General features: G+C 35.0%; 1 protein-coding gene across 4 annotated transcripts in view; it reads left to right on the forward strand.

Annotated features, from left to right (window-relative positions):
* TMEM131L (transmembrane 131 like) overlaps nucleotides 1-20,673 on the forward strand; it is a 75,797-nt gene that overhangs the window by 47,176 nt on the left and 7,948 nt on the right. For 2 of the 4 annotated variants that reach the window (XM_070949204.1, XM_070949201.1), the window contains exons 11-30: nucleotides 139-247; nucleotides 2,627-2,723; nucleotides 3,154-3,307; nucleotides 4,603-4,773; nucleotides 5,383-5,452; nucleotides 6,148-6,265; nucleotides 7,537-7,675; nucleotides 7,983-8,092; nucleotides 9,310-9,382; nucleotides 10,761-10,891; nucleotides 11,477-11,619; nucleotides 12,016-12,202; nucleotides 13,557-13,742; nucleotides 14,413-14,559; nucleotides 15,066-15,682; nucleotides 16,288-16,442; nucleotides 17,304-17,428; nucleotides 17,961-18,100; nucleotides 18,516-18,695; nucleotides 20,595-20,673. In XM_070949204.1, the coding sequence (XP_070805305.1) occupies nucleotides 139-247; nucleotides 2,627-2,723; nucleotides 3,154-3,307; nucleotides 4,603-4,773; nucleotides 5,383-5,452; nucleotides 6,148-6,265; nucleotides 7,537-7,675; nucleotides 7,983-8,092; nucleotides 9,310-9,382; nucleotides 10,761-10,891; nucleotides 11,477-11,619; nucleotides 12,016-12,202; nucleotides 13,557-13,742; nucleotides 14,413-14,559; nucleotides 15,066-15,682; nucleotides 16,288-16,442; nucleotides 17,304-17,428; nucleotides 17,961-18,100; nucleotides 18,516-18,695; nucleotides 20,595-20,673 (3,131 nt within the window). The remainder of the gene's footprint in view (nucleotides 1-138; nucleotides 248-2,626; nucleotides 2,724-3,153; nucleotides 3,308-4,602; nucleotides 4,774-5,382; nucleotides 5,453-6,147; nucleotides 6,266-7,536; nucleotides 7,676-7,982; nucleotides 8,093-9,309; nucleotides 9,383-10,760; nucleotides 10,892-11,476; nucleotides 11,620-12,015; nucleotides 12,203-13,556; nucleotides 13,743-14,412; nucleotides 14,560-15,065; nucleotides 15,683-16,287; nucleotides 16,443-17,303; nucleotides 17,429-17,960; nucleotides 18,101-18,515; nucleotides 18,696-20,594) is intronic. The other 2 variants (XM_070949203.1, XM_070949202.1) reach the window with 2 other exon arrangements.

Consider the following 20,673-nt stretch of genomic DNA (forward strand, 5'->3'; position numbering starts at 1 on the left):
TAATAGCTTTGTTCAGTAGCACGAGTTCAGGATAAGAATAGCTTGATGGAACAAACTGCAAGGACTTGAAACTTTGCCTGTTTATAGCAACTATGATAGAAATAAATGATGTAACAGCATAATTTGCTTTTTTTGCAGGATATAAAACATTTGACCCAGGAAAAAATATTTTCTTTGCTTTTTGAGCCAATATTGCTACCATCGTTGATCATGAATTTCACAAAAGTAGCTTCTATTATTTGTAAAGGTACAGTATTGTCATATGTTGTGTAATAATAGGTGATATTTTATAGGTCTGTTTTTGTTCAGAGCTAAAAACTATTTATTTTCATTTTAACCATTTTGTCTACCTTTCTAATAAAACAGCAAAATGTATTAACCTAGCATACTATATAATTTGGCTTTTTAAGAACATTTCAAGTATATATTTTATTAAAATTCATGGTTCTTTTGATAGGACTATTAAACACAAGTCACATATTATGGTATAAGTGTGTGTGTGTGTATGAAATACATGTAAGTATACATGGATAATTATAATCTTCAATTTATTCATCTTGGTAAAAGAATGTAATACAAGTGAGAAATTAAAGTGGGTAGGATACCAGCATACCCTGCAGTGTGGTTACACTGCAGGGAAAATAATATGCTTTCCTGACAGTTGCTTTATTTGAAAATATTTTGTGTTATAGAATATTTTAGGGGTTTTTTCCATACTTAAATTTCCAACTGTGGATATGGTGAAATGCATAATCAGCGTTATAATTAAAAGGTGTATATTTTTGGCTTGGAATCTGTTTTTCATTAATTTTCTTTCTAAATATCCAATTTCAAACATCTGAGAAATTGCTTCCCTCAGTTTCTAAGACTTTTTTTCTTTTTCATCCTCTTCATTTCTTGGTCTTTACATCTTAAATTTAAACATTTTACAAACAGCAGTATCTATGGGTATTGATTCAGATACATATTAATGAGATGAAACAGTAGTAATTTTCTTGAGAAACTGTTATAGTTCTAAGATGTGAAATGCATGCCAAAATTGTTGTTCTTGTTCAGTCGATAAGTCTGATTATTCACGACCATATGGACCATAACACAAGCCAAAATTGCATGCTCCTTTAGAAGATAGAATAATAGGGTTGGAAGGGGCCTTGGAGGTCTTCTACTCCAACCTCCTGCCCATGGCAGGCAATCCTATACCATTTCAGACTTTCTTTGGCCTTGATCGGATGGATACACACAGTCATAGAAAGAATAGCAGAATAATAGAGCAGAATAATAGAGTTGGTAGGAACCCTGGAAGTCCTCCAGTCCAACCACCTACCCAAGCAGGAGACCCAATAGCATTTCAAACAAATGGCTGTCCAATCTCTTCTTTAAAACTTCCAGTGTTGGAGCACCTATAACTTCTAGAGGCAAGCCGTTCCACTGATTAATTGTTCTCACTGTCTGGAAATTTCTCCTTAGTTCTAGGTTGCTTTTCTCCTTGATTAGTTTCTACTGTTTCTTGTCCTGCTTTCAGGTGCTTTGGAGAATAGGTTGACCCCCTCTTATTTGTGCAGCTGTACAAATATTGGAACACTGCTGTGGTGTCACCCCTAATTCTTATTTTCACTAGACTTACCCAATCCTGCAACCATTCCTCATATGTTTTAGACTCCAAATCCCTAATCATCTTTATTGCTTTTCTCTGCACTCTTTCTGCAGTCTCAACCATTTTTTTTATATTGTGGTGACCAAAACAGTATGTAATATTCCAAGTGTGATCTTACCAAGGCATTATAAAGTGGTACTAAAATTTCATGTGATCTTGATTCTATCCCTCTGTTAATGCAGCCTAGGATTGCATTGGCTTTTTTGGTGGCTGCAGCACACTGTGGACTCATAAAAGTTGTTGTCCATTAGGACTCCTAAATCCCTCTTGCAGTTACTGCCATTGAGCCAGGTTCCACTATCCTATAGCTGTGCATTTGGGTTTTCTTACCTAAGTGTAAAGCTTTACTTTTCTGACCACTGAATTTTATTTTGTTAGATAGAGCCCAGTCATATCTGTCAAGATCCTTCTGGTTCCTGAGCTTGTCTTCTGCGATATTGGCTATTCCTGCCAGTTTAATGACATCTGCAAATTTGATGTGTTCCCTTTCTATTCTCTTATCTAAATCATTTATGAAGATGTTGAAGAGTACTGGGCTTAAGACAGAACCTTGGGGTATACCACTGCTTATTTCCCTCCAGGTAGATGCAGTTCTATTAAGGACTACACATTGAGTACAGTTTGTCAGCAAGCTACAAATCCATCGATAGTTGATCTGTCTATTTTACATTTTTCTAACTTACCAAGAAGTAGGTTCTATTTTGTCAAATGCCTTAGTTAAATCCAAGTATACTATATCTTCAGCATTTCACTGGTCCACTAATTTTGTCACTTTGTCAAAGAATAAAATAAGATTTGTTTGACATCTGTTTTTGACAAACCCATGATGGCTTCTGGTTATAACTTTGCTTGCTTCTAGGTGTTTGCAGATCTGTTGCTTGATTATCTTTTCCAGGATCTTCCCAAGTATTGCTGTCAGGCTGGTTAGTCTATAGTTTCCTGGATCCATTTTCCCTCCTTTCTTTGACATAGGTACACTATGTGGTCATGAAAGCAATCAAGAAAGAGTTAATCTACTGGATAGAACAACTTTACTTAAGCCGTGTCTTTTGCATCCAGTGATAGAAGGGTGAGTTTTTAATGCAAATTTGTAATAACATACTACAATACAAAATCCTCAAAAATAGAGGAATGCATATTCTATAAATTAGAATTAATCCAGATATCATAATTCATTTGATTTGATTTAAAAACAATTTCCAGAGGGATGTACTGATTTTAATGACATTTGGAACAGATAGATTTTACTATATAATTGAGAGTTTAGAATAATAATAATAATAATAATAATAATAATTAATAATAATAATAATAATTGAGTGGTAATGTTACATCGGGAGGGAAGAAAGGAAGGAAGGAAGCCGTTTCCAGATTAATTTTTTTAATTGTATTTTGAAAAATATTTATACATTGTATTGTTTTGATATAGAGATATTTATACAATATTAATTAAAATTATCGACAGTCTTCACATTTAATTGTGCATTTTATCTCTGTAGGTATTTTGGCATTAATCCATTTGCAGTAGTATTTCACATAGAACCACATCACAATATTTCAGCATTTTGGTCTGTATGGTTTACAAATAATTTCGATTTTAGCATTATGCTAAATGATGTATATGTGTCAAGGCAAACCAAGGATATTCTAAAGGTATTTTTTTTTTTTTTACTTCTGGTCTCATAGTGCACTTTTCCTCAAATGAATATCTGTATAATAGTGCTTTCATTCAGCTCAGTCATATCTCCTTTCTGTAATTTGTTTGTATATATCTATATTTTTATTCATTCTATATAAAATACTGATACCTTATCTGTGACTGGTATAAACTATGAACATTTATATGAAATAAGTATTTATCACTGTATCATAAAATAAATTTTAAATTCAGTTAAGTGCATCCCAAAAAAATTAATGCACAGTTGCAAACACATCATATCGAACCAATGTGAAGCTCTACTGTGATTTGGGTATTGGGTGTTAATGAGTACAAGGCCTCTCAAAAGGTCTGCTAAGTAAACTAGAGTGATCCAGTTGGGGCCTTCCTAGTTTATTTTAGTATTGGGTAGCTGTGAAGTAAGTTGTTTAACTTTCTTATTCTGAACAGCTTCCAGAATGCCACTAAGCATCAGTGCACATTTTAGAAATGATCCTACTTGTGGCTGAATTTGTGAGGCGCCAGTGAAATTGTAAGGATATTGAATGTTGAATTCATAATCAAATTTCAATGCGGGGCAATATACCGTATTTTTCGGAGTATAAGACACACAGGACTATAAGACGCACCTACCTTTTTTGGTGAGGAAAAGAAGAAAAAGAAATATCCTTCTGCCTTTGCCTCTGAGCAATTTTGCCTCGTAACAGCAAATAGCCTGCTTTACTTTCATTTTCGTTTTCAGCACAGCTTGATTAGCACAAGGAAAAAAAAAACCTGCTCCAGCAATTTACCTCTTTGCAGCAAGCAGCAGAGCCCTGTGCAAAACAGCTGAGAGCAAATCAGCTGAAAGTCGGGAGGCTGATCCAATCAATTTGTGCTAATTAGGCTGTGCTGAAGCTGAAAGGAGCTGTTTTTTTCTTGCTGTTTGCTTGTAAGGAGGTGTACTGCTGAAAGGCAGAGGCCAAAGGGTGGGGGCCAGTGGGGGGGTACATTCGGTGTATAAGACGCAGCTAAATTTTCACTCACTTTTAGGGGGGAAAAGGTGCGTCTTGTACTCCGAAAAATACACTATTTGAAGAACGATTGATAATTTCATACTCTTGGCTTTATGGAATATCTAGATATTGAAGGAAATGGTCTTGCAGCAGAGAGAAGTAGCAGGACAAAAATAATCCTTGTTTGCTGTTTTATTTTCATATACACTAGGATTAGATTCAAAAGACGTAAAACCAAGTAGTATTAGTACATGTTTTTTTTTACCATCAACTAAATCTGAGATTTTTGCCATTAGATTCTGAACTTCACGGGAGCCCTGATTCTGCCTCCTGGCTGTTGGAATGTGTTTTCCATGAAATATCACATACAGGAATCTGTAACAAGTTTATTTTCCAGTATTTTTGTGACTACAAATGTTGGAGTGATATTTGAGATTCCACTACAGATTTATTCTGCTTTGTCTCAGGTACTGTATTGCTCTAAATTTATAAATACAGAAAGCATTGAATAGTAATATTGTTACAAAAGTGGTACTGTCTCTTCTACTTGCAACGTGTTGTCTATGAAATTATATTCTCCATAACATATAAAGACAGGAAGACTCTTAATGACCTAATAAATAGGTTCCAGATGGCACTTTCATCTGGAGAAATACATGAATAATGGTCACCTATTAATGTTTTGGATTTTAACTAAAATTGTTTCGTTTTTTAAAAATTTATTTCCGTCTGTAGTCATAATGTAAAAGATTAAATAAATAGCTAATTGAAGCAGTGTTCCCTGAATCTGAATTATGTAAGACCCAGGATTTTCTGGACCACTTAGTAACAGAAATTGAAAGCTTTAGGTCACAGGAGTCTACAATCTCTATTCTTCTTTCTAAAAATTTTTTAAAAAAAACGCCAAACACATACATTTTAAAATTATGTCATTTAATTTGTGTTTTATTTGTATTTTAAAAGTTCCTGAAACACATAAAACATAAGAATGAACCACATTGCAAGCCGGCTTACATTTAGAAACCTATTTTTGCAAGATAATTTTGCTTAACCATTTTTTTTCAATTACCTTTCAGCAAGGAGAGACTCATTTTGAAGCCATAGCACATCATGATATGTACTGTTCCTTAAGAATGTCAGACAAAGGTAAATATAGAAAAAATAATGTTTTAATCTATTATCAAGTAAAATACAGCAACTACCCTGTTTCCCCGAAAATAAGACATCCCCTGATAATAAGGCCAATCGGGCTTTTGAGCACATGCGCTAAAATAAGTCTCCCCCCCCCAAAAGAAATAAGCCCTGCCCAAAAATATATAAACGCAGAGCTGAAAATCAGGTAAGATGGCAAGAGGAGCCCCATCTTGCTCCACACACCCCAAAAATAATAAGCCCTCCCTGAAAATAAGGCCAAGCACTTATTTCGGGGTTAAAAAAAAAAATAAGACAGGGTTTTATTTTGGGGAAAACACGGTAGCATTCATTTCTTTGCAACACTATTTATTCTTTATAGATCTTAGCAATATTCTGTCCTTGCTGCTTAACATTTTGTAGTACAGAGGTTTAGATGCATATTTTTTTGACAACAGTAGGAAAATAGGGCAAAGCAGTACACCAGAAGAAAGATAAGTCAGATGCTGCCTCCAACATGAGAAACAGAAATAATAAGGGTTGTTGTTGTTTTGCATAAGTCTCATATATTAGATAAAATGTGTTCTTTCATTTTTTAAAAAAAATATAGATTCTTTTGATAGTTTCCTAAAATGAGAAGATGATCAGAGAAGTTATTAATTAAAGTAAACATTGTATAACGGTGCAACTGCGTATTATTTTCATTTTAGCAAATCTTCTTTGGGAAAGAAGTCTTTCTCTCGACAGCTCGACGTGGAATGTGGATTCTGATCTTGCATATGAACTCCATGAAAAATGGCAAAAAATTAAGCAGAGTGAAATTTGCAGGTTTGCATAATAAATTACATATAGCAATTTTGTCTGCAGCTAGAGTTGTGGTTTGTAATTAAATTTCTGTATGTAGCAAAAATAGGCATATCTCAAAATAGGATGAAGAAAAAGTTGTGGGTAAAATGCCTGGTCCTGAGTGCAACTTAGCTTTTTTCTGACTTAAGCAGGCTGTAGACTTGGGAGGAAGGGCTTGGAAGACAGTCTGGAAACAGGTTCCCAATTAGCAATTTTCTTTATCTCTCATTCCATTGTCATCTTGTTTGTTCAGCCACTATCAAAATTAGTCTTCACTTTTTTTTCTTCTTAAAAATATTATAAGCAGTGGGGTAAAACCACTTGCAAGAGTCCAGGCTACTTGAGGCACCATCTCATTCCACTGGGACTGGCCCATCTCACCCATGCTGGCAGAGGAGGCATGCCTGATCAGCCTGATTATTCTGGCTCGTGGGGTCCAGGAGAAGGACCTTCTCTGCCATTGCACCTGCCCTCTGGAATATCTTATTTTATTTATTTATTTATTTATTGAATTTGTATACCGCCCTTCTCCCCCTAGGGACTCAGGGCGGTGAACAGCCGAAATTAAAATACATACAATATAAAAGTTAAGATAGCTAAAATAAATTAAATCAATCGGCCCCCAATTTAAAACCCCAAAGCTATACAATTAAAAACTAACCCATAAAAACCTAGTTAGGCTAGGCCGGCTTGCTGAAATAAAAACGTCTTCAGGGCCTTACGGAAAGTGCGGAGATCCGGGATCAGTCGTATTCCGGGAGGAAGCTCATTCCAGAGGGTGGGTGCCCCCACAGAGAAGGCTCTCCCCATGGGGGCCGCCAGCCGACATTGCTTGACCGACGGCACCCTGAGGAGGTCCTCTCTGTGAGAGCTCCTCGATGTGAGGTCGGCCCCAACTCTCCTGAGCTTTCATAAGAGCTGACATGGCTCTGCCATGCCCCAATGGGGGCATCACATCAACCATTGAGGTGGTTGATCAATTAACATCCATCTACCCACCCCATCTGTAATTGGATCATAGCATTTGTTTGTATTAATTTATGTATATTTTTAGTGTATATGTATATTTGTTTTCTAGGATTGTAAGATGCCCAGAGTTATCCTATGGGCGGCCAATAAATTTTATAAATAAATAATTCTTTTTTAAAATGAGAATTAATTTCACAAATATTCCCAACCAAAAGTATATAATTGATATTTATATAAAAACATTAAATTTATTGACCATTGTTTTATATGTATTATCTCAACAGAAGAAATCTTAGGGAAATTATTCAAGCTGCTTATCAAAAAAATCCTGAAGAAGAATCATCTGCACTATCTTTTCCCCATTTGGTGTCAGAGACTGGTCTTTCACTGAACTTCAGTGCAGCTGCACCAATGAATAGCATGGTGAGATTATATTATTATGATCTTGAAAAAAATTCTAATGTGTAAGTATTGCATCAATTTAAAAGAATTTTGACATCAACTGCTGTGTTGGAAATTTGTAGAAATGGGTTGAAGCCAATAATTTAGCTTAGGACATTGCACATCCGTTATAATTAGTGAAAAGAAAAAAAATTGACATTTATAATCATATAAAATATGCTAATTATAATTGTAAATATTTGGGGTAAACATTAAAATTTATAACATTCCAAAATATGCCTCAAAACTGTATATTAATAACTTGAATTGTTGTATTTTAATTATTTAGGTAAAATATTTTACGTTAAGAAACCCTTCATATTTCCCAGTTACATTGCAACTCCTGCCTCTGTCCTTCTATCCTGATCCTCAAGCTCCACTGAGTCTACTCAGAAAATGGTAATTAACATAGCTATTAAAGAATATGACTTTTCTTTTATTATCTCTAATTTAAACGCATACAAAAAATTCCATATCTATGGTACTAAATTCTGGGGCCAAATGCATATATATATATATATATATATATTTAACTGTATTTTAATGTTCGTATCTATGTTTTTTACTTTAGCTGTGCACCGCCCTGAGTCCTTCGGGAGAAGGGCAGTATATAAATTTGATAATAAATAAAAAAATAAATAAATACAGTATGTGTAGTGGGAGGAGTGTGATGATAGCCATTAGTCCTCTATTACTTCTATACCACTTGAGGGTCACTCTGGAATAGAACAGATTATAAATAAATAAATTGTAAATGTATTAAGTTTATCAAAAAAAAGTGTTATGTGTGAAAACAATAGAGACGGCAGAAGAGACAGTATGTCAAGCTATGCATGCTTTAGGTCTTCTGGGTTCTTAGTGAGTTCCCAATTCCAGTTGTTTTTCTTTTCATGGAACATGCAGAGGTTGAGAATAAATGATAGCAGATATGATCATCTACGTTCGTTCATTCCTCCTTTATTATTTTACAAGGCAGCAAACATATACAACACAATTCCTTACCCACAACAACAACCCTCTGAGCTAAACTGGACTGAGAGAGAGAGAGTGACCCAATGTCATCCAGCTGGCTTTTATGACTCAGGCAGGACTAGAACTCACAGTCTTCCACTTTCTAGCCTAGTGCCTTAACTACTAGACCAAACTGGTTCTCATGATTTGCAGCAATAGGCTGGAAAAGTCAGGATGGTAGAGAAGCAGAATGACAGAAGTGGCATTGCAGTGACGCTTTTGTCTCTTTAGTGCATGCATCAGGATGACATGACCCTGCTTTTTTCAATTGGACAAAAGTAGCTATCTCCTATGGCTGTTGTATAGGAAAATTGGTCTAATTCTCTCTAAATTCTTAATGGTGGCCATATTATGTCTTCTGGCAATAAAATTTATAATATACTTTTGAACTGTATAATATCCTTTCTTACAGTACAATGACAAGAACAATGTCTCAAAACAGCCAATTAAGTATCTGTGGTAGTGCATTACATGTATTTAATACTTTTCTTTCAAAACAAAATATTTGCATTAAATAGAAACTTAAAATAACTTCAGCTTTTTAGTTATTTCTGTGCCGTATTTTGTGTTTGGGGATATAACTATTTTAATGCATTTTGATGCAGGTTTGGTGCAAATATACAATCTATTAATTATACAACCACTGAATTCAGATTGACAGAAGAGTATACTTACCGGGTAAGTTATGTCTTGTGTTAAAGTGATGTAATACATACAAAAATAGGGAATTTAAAAATAGATCTGCATTAAATACATTCTCTAGCAACTTTCTTTTTTCAGAATGTTGTTTATATACACAAAAGGCACTCAACTATTCAGAGTTATTATTTGCTATGAAATATAGAATTAACATTTAGATGATGTACAATATTTATTTGTTTTTAAAAAAGAAAAACTCATTGTGTCTCTTGCAGGTTTTTCATTTTTATGAACCAATCAAATAATACAGGATAGGTCACAGAAAGATAAACCCTATTATTAGAGAGTATACTTTAAAAGAGCGAAATTTAGTTAGAATTCAGACTTTAAATAGTCAGGATTAAAAATTGGAAATAAAACCTGCTCTACCACTGAATAAAATTATTACCACAGGTAACTAATGACAGGACTTAAGAAAAAGATGTTTGGTAGAAACACCACCATATTTTTAAGTGTTCTAGAAGATTGCTTCCACTGCAAATGAAGAAAGAAAACCTTGAAGAAAGATTCACTTGCTAGTTGTAGTCAGTTTTTATTTATTAGGGTTACCATATCTTAGTTGCTGGGTGATAGCAAAAAGATACAGAAAACTAGTTATTTGATGCCATCTAATGGGTGTACAGATTTTTCCATCTAAAGTACGATGGTCCTATTATATGTAGAAGTGGAAGTCATTTTGTCTTGGGGAAACAAGTAGTTTTCCAAAGATTCAAGAGTGATACACAGTATCTCTAAATAAAAAGAAAGGAGTATAGGAAGACTGCATAATTTTGTTTTGACTGTATTGACTATGTGGCATGGATTCTGTGATAGTTCAAAATTAGTTAATTTTATTACAAATGTAACCATCATGCTTAATTTGTTCATTGATTTCACCAACTTTAATCTGTGTCCAGTCTATTAATTTTGGTACACATGTTCTGTAGTCCTGATATTTCAGGTTTTAAGGGTGTTGCCCTGTGCATTGCCTAAGCTTTTGTTTATGCAGGAAGTAATACTGTAGGGTAAAAAGAAGATCCCTTAATAATATGAAATTTATTTATGTATTATATCAATTTATATAGTCTTTCATGTCATAATTATAGTCTGAGTGACAAACTGTTTCTTGATTTGTTGCTAAAAGTAACACATTGTGTCTTCATCTCAATAACAGTCATTTCTTAGTAAAGAATTTGAAAAAGAATTATTTTCTTACAAACAGAAAAGGGCATCAGAATATTGTTGATCTTATTAACCTTATCTAATCTTATTAACTTATTAAAGGTGCTCTTTACAAATCAATGCTAAGTGATGCTAAAAAATACAAATACAAATAATACGTTGTTATTTTTATTTTACTTGGGGGTGTGAACCACAGGAAGGCCATGATTATCGCAGGTCTAGTTCTGAGATGCTTCATTTGAAATTGCAGCCTCTGGAAATGAAGAGAGTTGGTGTTGTCTTTACACCTCTTGACTACAGGAGGGTAACTTCCCTTATATTAGTCAGGTAGGTCTACTTTTTACTTAGAGTGAAGCTAAAACGTTCATTGCAGATTTTTAAAAACGCTTCACATCTGAAATGATATGAGGTGATGGACCAGCACGGCGGTGGAGGGGGGGGAATGATTTCACATGCACTTGCCTGCGGCTTGCGTGGCCCGGTTCCCAACAGGCTGCAGATTGGATCCAGGGAGTGGGCTGGGGGTTGGGGACCCCTCTTGTAAATACTATAGTTGATAGAGTTCATATGTATAATATATATATTGAATATTTTATGTTATATGCCTCCAGTAGTCAGTTTCATGCAAAGAAATATAATGCTCTTAGCTTTCCATTATTGAAAACATCTTTTTTTCCATCATTAAAGCCAGTGTTAATTCAAGGTGTTCCTATCCATGAGGTCTTCAGGATAAGTTAATTCATTAGGATAAATTAATTCATTACTAATACATTAGGAAAAGGAATTACACTGTACCTTTCCAAATTTTTGCTTTGAGATATATTGCACATTTTATATGCTGTTGGGTGATTTGTGATGGTGCTAATATTTTTTTGGTTAAATTTAATTTAACTTTGCCTTGATTTATTACAGGAATAATTTGACAATTCTGGATATGGTTCATGTTGAAGGCATTGGAGCAAGAGAATTATTGAAAGTAGGGGGAAGGTTACCTGGGGCTGGCGGATCTCTTCGATTTAAGGTGCCAGAGTCAACCCTTATGGACTGCAGAAGACGTGAGTACAAAATTTGTCTATTGGTAAGGGATTGAATGGGATTAGTTTCCAGTGTATAGATATGTATGGTTAAAAGAAAGGTGTAGAGACTAGGTTCATAACATGCATGTATGTTTATTCACATATCTCTGATTCCTGTTGTGGCTATTTATAATCATAAATATGTGCCATAAATGCATGGATGGTATATAATGTAGTACTGATATTTTTTGCATTAATACAGGGAAAACGTTGAAGGGGCATTGCATATCACTGTTTTTCCCGCCTAACTGTCTTGCCTTGCATATAGATGAATGTATTGTAGCAGCATTATCAGAAGATTTGTTAGCATTATAGAACATTGACATAGATAGACTGCTATAAAAATAACAATATATCAATTTTTACGATTTTCAGAACTGAAAGATGGCAAGCATATTCTGTCTATCACAAAGAACTTTAAAGTCGAGAACATTGGTCATCTTCCTATTACTATAATGTCTATGAAAATTAATGGGTACAGTTGTCAAGGATATGGGTTCGAAGTACTTGACTGCAGGGAGTTCTTTTTGGCACCAAATTCTTCACGCGACATTAGCATTGTGTAAGCATTTGTGCTTTTATCAATAGACTTATTGTTTCTTACAACTGTCTTTAATTATTGATAATGAGCAGAACATTCATTCCATAAAATATTTTAATAGAAAATACTATAATTCCCAAATTCTTTCTAGTAAGGATTTTAACAAAATTTTACTTCAGTAACATATTCTGTAACTTGCAACATTATTTTAAGATGTTGAGATCTCTTAACAAGCAGACATAGTTTGCTTTGCTGGCTGCTTAAATCATTATTTATGGTTATTTTTTTTGTCATAGTTACCTGTAATAATAATAATGCTCTAAAAAGAAAAGTTCCATAGGCTAGTTCAAATCTGTGAGTGTTTTAGCCTTCTTTATTCAATCTTCTGGCAAAGGCATTTCTTGTTACGGTATTCTTTCCTGAACTGCTTTGCATTTCACAGTTGCTGATAATAGATAAGAGAGAGGTTGAGATATGAGACTGCAACAAATATATTAGAGTAAGATTATGCATTCAAAGCATTTTCTCATTCTGTATTGGAATGATTATACACCTTTTCACTATTCATCTTTCTGCTAAAAATGGAAAATATTTCTGGTAGAATCCTGTTACCCAGGCATTTACCACTTTCTTACTTTCTCTGGTACATGTCTATGTTGGTGATGTTTTGGTACCACTCCTGACTAGAGTAGTTAATGAGGACATCATGTAGCTTCAGAATGTCTCCTCAGCAGAATAATTTGTTCATAGTTTTAAGTCTGTATGTATATGTGTGTTTGTGTGTGAGAGAGAGAGGAGGGGGGAGGGTAGGAGGGAGGGAGAGAGAAGGAGTGCCTTCATGAAAGTAGGCTTCCATAACAGAAAAACTGATCTTCATCATCATCTTGCTCTTACCGCTGACAAGGCGTATTCAGCCTGGTCCTCCACGAGGCAGCTGCTGACCACATGAGACCTCCTTGTCAGTTCTCACAAGGAAACTGCCATGTATGACCTTGGCAAGAGAGCCTTGCATACCTCTTCAGCAGTGGGAGCAAGAAGATAATAAAGGTCAGCTGGGTGATGCAGCACCCCAGTAGAAGAGTCAGGCTTCAGGGATAGAAAAGATAGGCAGGTGAAGGGAGTTGAAGCATGCCTAAAGTTATAAGCGCAGGTGGTCTGCCAAGCACCTGAATTTTGAACATATGACCACTGTATCTTAGAGGACTAGGGGTAAGTACCACTCCATGAGTGCTACCATAACTTTGAATGGTCACTGAATGAATGGTTGGAATTTGAGGACTACCCGTAATTATCTTGTTCCCAATAAAAGCAACAATGAAAGAGCTACTTAAAAAAGGCTCTAGCTTCATTGTCTTGGTTTCTTTTTCTGGTGCAGTTTTACTCCAGATTTTACATCATCTTGGGTTATTCGTGAGCTGACTCTGGTTACTGCTGCTGGCATCGAGTTTCACTTTACACTCAACGTGACCCTTCCTCACCATCTTTTACCCATATGTGCAGATGTGGTACCAGGGCCCAGTTGGGAAGAGTCATTCTGGAGGCTCACAGTACTCTTTGTAAGGTAAAGCAGAATCTCAGGATGCTTTCAATGGGGTCCTAAGGAGAAATAAACTCTGTAATCATACAGGAATAATTGTTAAATTATTTTAACAGATGGGGATTTTTTTAATCAACTGCCACTAATCTTTTCCTCTGGTTGATTTTTTTTTAAATTTCATTGTAAAAGAGGATGAATATTGATGAATACAAAATTCTTACAGATACTCATACAGATAATTGGTCTCAACAAAATTGCTTGGTGTCTATCAGGCATTGAAGAACATACACTGGAGAACATTATCAGGAAGAGGATAATCTCAGCTGTAAAACAGAAACTAAAATATGTGAAGGTGCTGCAGTTTGACAGCCCACTTATTCTGGTGGAGAAACATCCTACATCCCACATACCGTTCCTTAGTGGGTTTTGCATCATATTAGGTTCAGTAAATTCTGGAATCTATCAGGATCACGGATGACTTTAAAATAGTGTTGATAGAATACATGCCATGCAGTTTTACATATAGAACCCCTTACCATACAAAGTTTAGGTTATGGCAACTTGTATCATAGTAGTCATCCTTTGACTATAACTTCTTGTGCCTTCAAATGTATATTATTAAATTGAGATTAAATGGACTTTAATTTTTGCACATTTTTCATTACTGTTTCTATATGTGTGTTTGCACTTCCAGTTTGTCCTTATTTGGTGTGATCTTGATAGCTTTCCAGCAAGCACAGTACATTCTAACAGAATTCATGAAGTCAAGACAGCGGTCAAATCATAATTCTATACTGCAAAACAACAATTCTGTGGATATCATCAGTTCTGAAACTTACAAGTAATGCATTTTACCTTTCTATATATAAAATTCCTGGAAATCTTATTTAAAAATTATAGATTGTGGTATAGATTGGTATTTCTAAGATGTTAGTTGGAATGACTACTGTTTTATACTAAGAAGGCAGGTTACTGTTTTCAAAAGTTTGGATATACATAATCTAGATTTCCATATTTGCATATCAGAGTATATGTATATTTAATATTTTGCAGTATCTCTCCAGTGGAACAGGGGCAAAAATCTAGGCAAGGTGGAGGTCATATAAGTTTAATAGATAAATAAAATTTTAAAAAATGAATATTCTTGTTATGACATATATTAAGGGAGTCAGGAAATATAAAACTGAAGGACATTGAAAATACAGAAATCCTTTTAGATCAACTTGATTTCAAAGTTTCATGCTTGGTTCCATGTTTACAACTTTTTTACTGCGTTGTTTTTGGCAATTGTGTAGAAACCATGCAATCTTTTTTTATAATAGTCTTATAATTTTATTTTAAAATCAGGAGTAGCTGCAGAGCATTTACTGAGACTTACAGTTCTTCTGATAAAGGAAAAGGAAAAGGATCCCTTTTGGTGGGCGCTGCAACCAGCCGTAGCCAGAATGCTGCCAAGAGGAGTCCGGCAACATACAGTCATTCTCAGAAGAAACATAAATGTTCTGTATACTACGGTAAACAAAAATCAAGCACAACACCTAGCAGCAATATTCTAACAACAGATGATAAGCCGAACCAGTCAATTGAAAATCCTATTTCAGCACCAAAGGAAGACATTTGTACTGTTAATGAAAACTGGCTGAGCTTGAAATATGCAAATAGCGTAAACATGAACATGCAAAAGAACTTAACGCACCCAGGGAACTTTGTAGATAAAGACGAAAGTGCATTGAAAAGTGCAACACTTATGAAAAACATTTCTTCAGATTGCAATTTGAAGGAGGGCCTTCAAACAAATATGTTTCCTAAGGAAACGAATCTTAAGTCTTCAGAAAATTTAGCTGAACTCAAAGAACCTGAGTTATGTCCTTCAAAGTCATCAAAGAAATTGCCTGAAAGTCGCTTTCCAAGATCATCTCCTCAACAACAATCAGAATTTCAAGAGAGTTCAAGGAAAAATGGAGGTAATTTTTTTTTTAATCGAAAAGGTGTTGTTTTGAATAAAGTCAACAGAGAAATATGCATGCCAGAAAATAGTTTTTGTTAACGTCTAGAATTTTGAAAATAATGCTAGAATTATGGCCGTAGAAGCTGGACAGTATCAAATATTTTAGCAATCATAACATTATATTGCAACCCCGAGCATTTTAATGCTTTTAAGAAGTGGCTTTTAATTGGATTTTCAGCATTTAACAATTAGAAAAGATATACAGATATGACACAAAGGCTGCAATTTTAGGCGTATTTACTAGGATTAAGATGAATTGTAAATGAGGAAATTCCTTCAGGGTAAGTTTTAAAGTGATTGAAATACAAGCATAGTTTTCTTCATCTTTATTTTGTTTTCCGGAAAGAAAAGAGTTTTGCCAATTTTTTACTTATCTAGTCAGACCCAAATATTTTTCTAAAGTATCTCATGAAAGAATATTTTCAGTTAAGAAATTGAGAATTTTTAAATCCAATCTAACATGACACTAACCTTTACTGTAAATTTCAAGTAATACACATCCACAATTTTTCATGGTTTATTAGCGGTTATTACAAAATACATTTCTCTTTATTGCTTAAGGGAATAGTCAGCAAGTGCCTCTTAGAAATGAAACAGGAAACTGTGAGACGTTGCAAAAACAGGCTAGTGAACAGCTTTCTACAGAGAAGTTAGAGAATAAAGGACTTAAAGATGAATTACTGTATTCTGGAAAACGGGAATTGATTTCTGCTGAGGTTTGTATTTTATATCTCTTCTTTGCAATATTTACTTTAAAAAAAACACACAATAAGATAGATCAGAGGTCTGGATTAAATATGATCCAGTTTGTGGAAAGTTTTATCGAAGCTAATAAAAGCCCAGTGGTTTCAACGAGATGAACTTTATATTTCTTTTCTTGTTCCATACTTTTTAACAATTGTCTATCAGTAGGCCCCATGTGTGTGTTAGAGCAATTGGAATTACTAGCAATAAAGTACAAGCAATGTAAACGATCGTTAAAAAGAATAAAAACTTTCAAAATATGAAGATTGGTTGAAGTGGGTTAATGAGCTCCATTTTTACAAATTAAAAAGTTTAAATGATTTAATTAAAAAGAACTGTTTCAAAGCTTTGCATAGTGTCTTAGATGCTGCATAGCCTACATGAGGTTACTTACGTTGTTCGATTCATTTTAGATTTACAATTTTGTAAACTAACACCAGAACAAAAATATGTATGCATGAAAGTTACCTTTAATTTTCTCTTTGATTAACCCTGGTTGCACCTATATAATACAAAGCTGAAATAACTTTTCAGGAAACTTTGAATCTCACTGGAGAAGAAAGAAAGTCAGAGGGAGCATTTATAGGGGGTCTGCTAATAATGATACTAATAATGATACTGACCTGGTTTTTGTTGGTCAAAATTGTACTACTTATTCTTGCTCCCATTCCAGCCCTTTCTAACTCAAAACAGAATAAAAGCATCAGAGAAGAAATAGAAAAAAGATTTACGCTAATATATTCAGTATCATAAAATGGTAGCCTTTCAATAGTTGGTTATATTGAATATGGTTCTAGCACATGTATATTTTAAAAAATAGTTGTGTCTTTCAGCAGGAAGAAGTTCACAGAAAAAATGGGTCTCAAGAGAAAAAAGATGGACACTTGCCCAATACTAGCTGGAATAGACATAGGACAAACAGAAAAAATAAGAAGAAGCATATAAACATATCTTCACGGTATGCATCACTACCGTCACATATTCACATTTTAAAATTAGAAGATCAGGACTGTATCTACCACTTAAATTTTATTGGATGTGTTCAGAGAGTGCTAGCAATCTTTGAGTGTATTTTTATTCTGAATGTCCCTGTCTACAGAAGGAATGACTTTTTCTAATTCCTTCCTCTTCTTCCATCACCATTGCTACTGCTTCTTTCAAGGGGTTTCCGCACTATTTTAGAATGAAGGCTGAAAGGACTCTAAGGAAAGAGAAAACGAATAAACTATTTTTTAAACAGAATTCTTTGGCTGGATCAGAAACCTTTGCCAAATAGGAATAGTAATTCTGTATAAGAAAGGGGAGAGTTTTGGCTCCATGTATTATTTTATAATTATTTATTTGACTCATTCTCTTGTTAACATGTAACCTGTCTTTTTTGGTGTTTCAGTTATCATCTAATCTTAATATGCCATTATTCATTCACTGGTCAGAGTGGAAAGAAAAAAAAAAATTAAGCTTTTCTTCTTGTTTGGGGGACATTTTTACAGGGTTCCTGAGCAGGCTGAACTGAAGCACGTGTGCAGTGATAGGCATGAACTTAGAACGACTATTAACATAAGAAATTGGTGTGCTCAAAGCAATGGGGAAACTTGCAAAGGAGATGATAAATCTGCGCACAGGGAGGCAGGTAGGTGGTAAAATGTAAATGGAAGGCAAACAATAGTAACCAGTTTTGCATTTGAAATCCTTTTTTGTTATTTCGGTCCTCAAATCAAATCCAAGAAACAAATTGATTTGATGCTATAATAAGGAGAACATCTTAGTCCTCATATTTGACTGTCTGATTAGGAGAATGAGAACCAGTGACAAAAAAAAAAATCCATATTTATAAAACTTTGAACATTTCTAAACTTCAGGGATAGTCCTAGTTTAGAAATGAGCTCTCTCTCAGTCTGCCATTCGTTAAAGTTGTTTAATCTTCCTATCTAACAAAAAATGGAATAGAAGAGAAAGTCTGATATCCTGGTAATCTCATGTTTGCTTATTTACGAAATGCAATGATGCGAGTGTTAAAGTTTGGTTTTGTTAACTGCTTCCCGAAGAAGGTTTCTACCAGTGGCCTAAGAAGAAGTGCTTGGAGAGGTTTTGTTCAGATTCAAGTTCAGATTGTGGAAGTTCTTCTGGAAGTGTCCGGGCCAGTCGGGGCAGCTGGGGCAGCTGGAGCAGCACCAGCAGTTCGGATGGAGATAAGAAGATCCCTAGCAGACATTTCCTTCCTTCAAGTATGTGGGGTCTGGGCATGTCTTCTTTCTCTTTTCTGCTTTGGGAAAACATCACTGCATGTCACCCGCCTTGACTCCCCACCTCCCCCAAGCTTGCTATTTAGAAAATAATCTTAACTGAAAATAAGAAAAATATCTTAATCGCTGCTATTAAAGTGTTTAAAATAAGCACACCTATTTTAGGGGATAATACACAATGAGTTTATTTTAAAGGGATTATGATTAAACAGGAGCCTTGGTAGTACAGTGGTCTAAGGCACCCTGTTATTAAGCTGGTTATTAAGACCAGATGTCTGCAATTACTGTAGGTTCAAATCTCGCCAAGGCTCAAGGTTGACTCAGCCTTCCATCCTTTCTAAGGTAGGTAAATTGAGGACCCAGTTTGTGGGGGCAATAAGCTGACTTTGTATAAATATACAAAAGAATGAAGGCTATTGCTTAGCGCATTGTAAGCCGCCCTGAGTCTCCGGAGAAGGGCGGCATATAAATCAAAAAACAAAAACAAAACAAAACAAAAAACTAAATTTATAATAAACATAGTCTTGACTTATTAACATAGTCAAATATCTGAACATCACTTTTAAAGAATTTTATCCCGCTTTTATTATTTTTATAAATAACTCAAGGCTCTTCCTCCTATTTTTCCCCACAAAGACAACTCTGTAAAGTGAATTCAGATGACAGAGAGTGACTTCCATGCCTAAGGCAGGACTAGAACTCAGAGTTCCTGGTTGTTAGTCCAGTGCCTTAACGGCTAGACCAAACTGGCTCTTTTATTTAAAATCAACTCTTCCTGGCATTTTGAAGTTTAACTACAGGTAATTCTTGCTTATAACCATTAATTCAGCAACCATTCTAACTTCTAGCGGCGCTGAATGAGGAGAAATATGACCAGTCCTTGGAGTTGCAGCTATCATAGTGTCCCCATGATCATATGATCATGATTTGCACACTTGGCAACTCACAGTTACAATAGTCCCAGTATCCCACAGTCACATGATCACCATTTGCAAACTTTACTGCTGGCTTCTGACAAAGTCAATGGGGAAGCCAGCAGGGGGTAGCAAAATGTAATCACATGACATTGTGCTTAACAACTGTGTGGAATTTACTTAATGATGGCATTTGGAACTGCCATTGGCATGGTCATGCAATGTCACTCTTTACAACTGCATCACTTAGTTGGTGGTCCCAATTCCCATCATTAAGTGAGGACTACCTCTATAAACAAGTCCTTTCATTAGCAACTCCTATTTGTTTTTCTTGTTAATCTTTATTAAATTTATTGGGATTACTATTTTGAATGCATTTTAATAGTCTCATGAGTTGTTATTAGCATAGATTAAAGGAACAATGAAGGCAAAGCCACTGAAATGTATTGTTTCTGAAGGCAAGGAGACAAATTTATTTATATAGTTATTTATCAAACGAGCCATGTTGGTATATTGGTTAGAATGCGGTATTGCAGGCTACTTCTGCTGATCGTCAGCAGTTCAATTCTCCCCAGGTCAGGGTTGACTCAGTCTTCCATCCTTCCAAGGTTGGTAAAATGAGGACCCAAATTGTTGGGGGAAATACGCTGACTCTGAAAACAGCATAGAGAGGGCTATAAGGCACTGTCAAGCGGATATAAGTCTAAGTGCTACTGCTATCAAATTTGTACATTATGAATTATTACTGGCATTGTGGTCTTAAATGCTAGTTCTGGATGGGAGTGCTATGTCTGTTCCTCAATCTTTTTCTTTTCTGTGACTTTTGGGAATCTCTACAGAAAGAAAGAAAATCTCTAGAAAGATGCTAAAAGTCCTCTTAGGGACTATCTGTTAAATCATATAGTTCCAAAGTTAGTGTATTGTATATGTTATTCCGGTCCCTGATTCTTAATTTTGTTTTGTGCAGGGGAAAGTATTTCATGTAATGATTTTTCACCTGATACGCCCATCACTTTAAATCTTTCCCACAACATCTGCAACACCAG

The sequence above is a fragment of the Pituophis catenifer genome, unplaced genomic scaffold (genome assembly GCF_029215685.1).
Source record: "Pituophis catenifer annectens isolate HBS135680 unplaced genomic scaffold, rPitCat1.0.hap2 SCAF_8, whole genome shotgun sequence".
Classification (NCBI taxonomy): Eukaryota; Metazoa; Chordata; class Lepidosauria; order Squamata; family Colubridae; genus Pituophis; species Pituophis catenifer.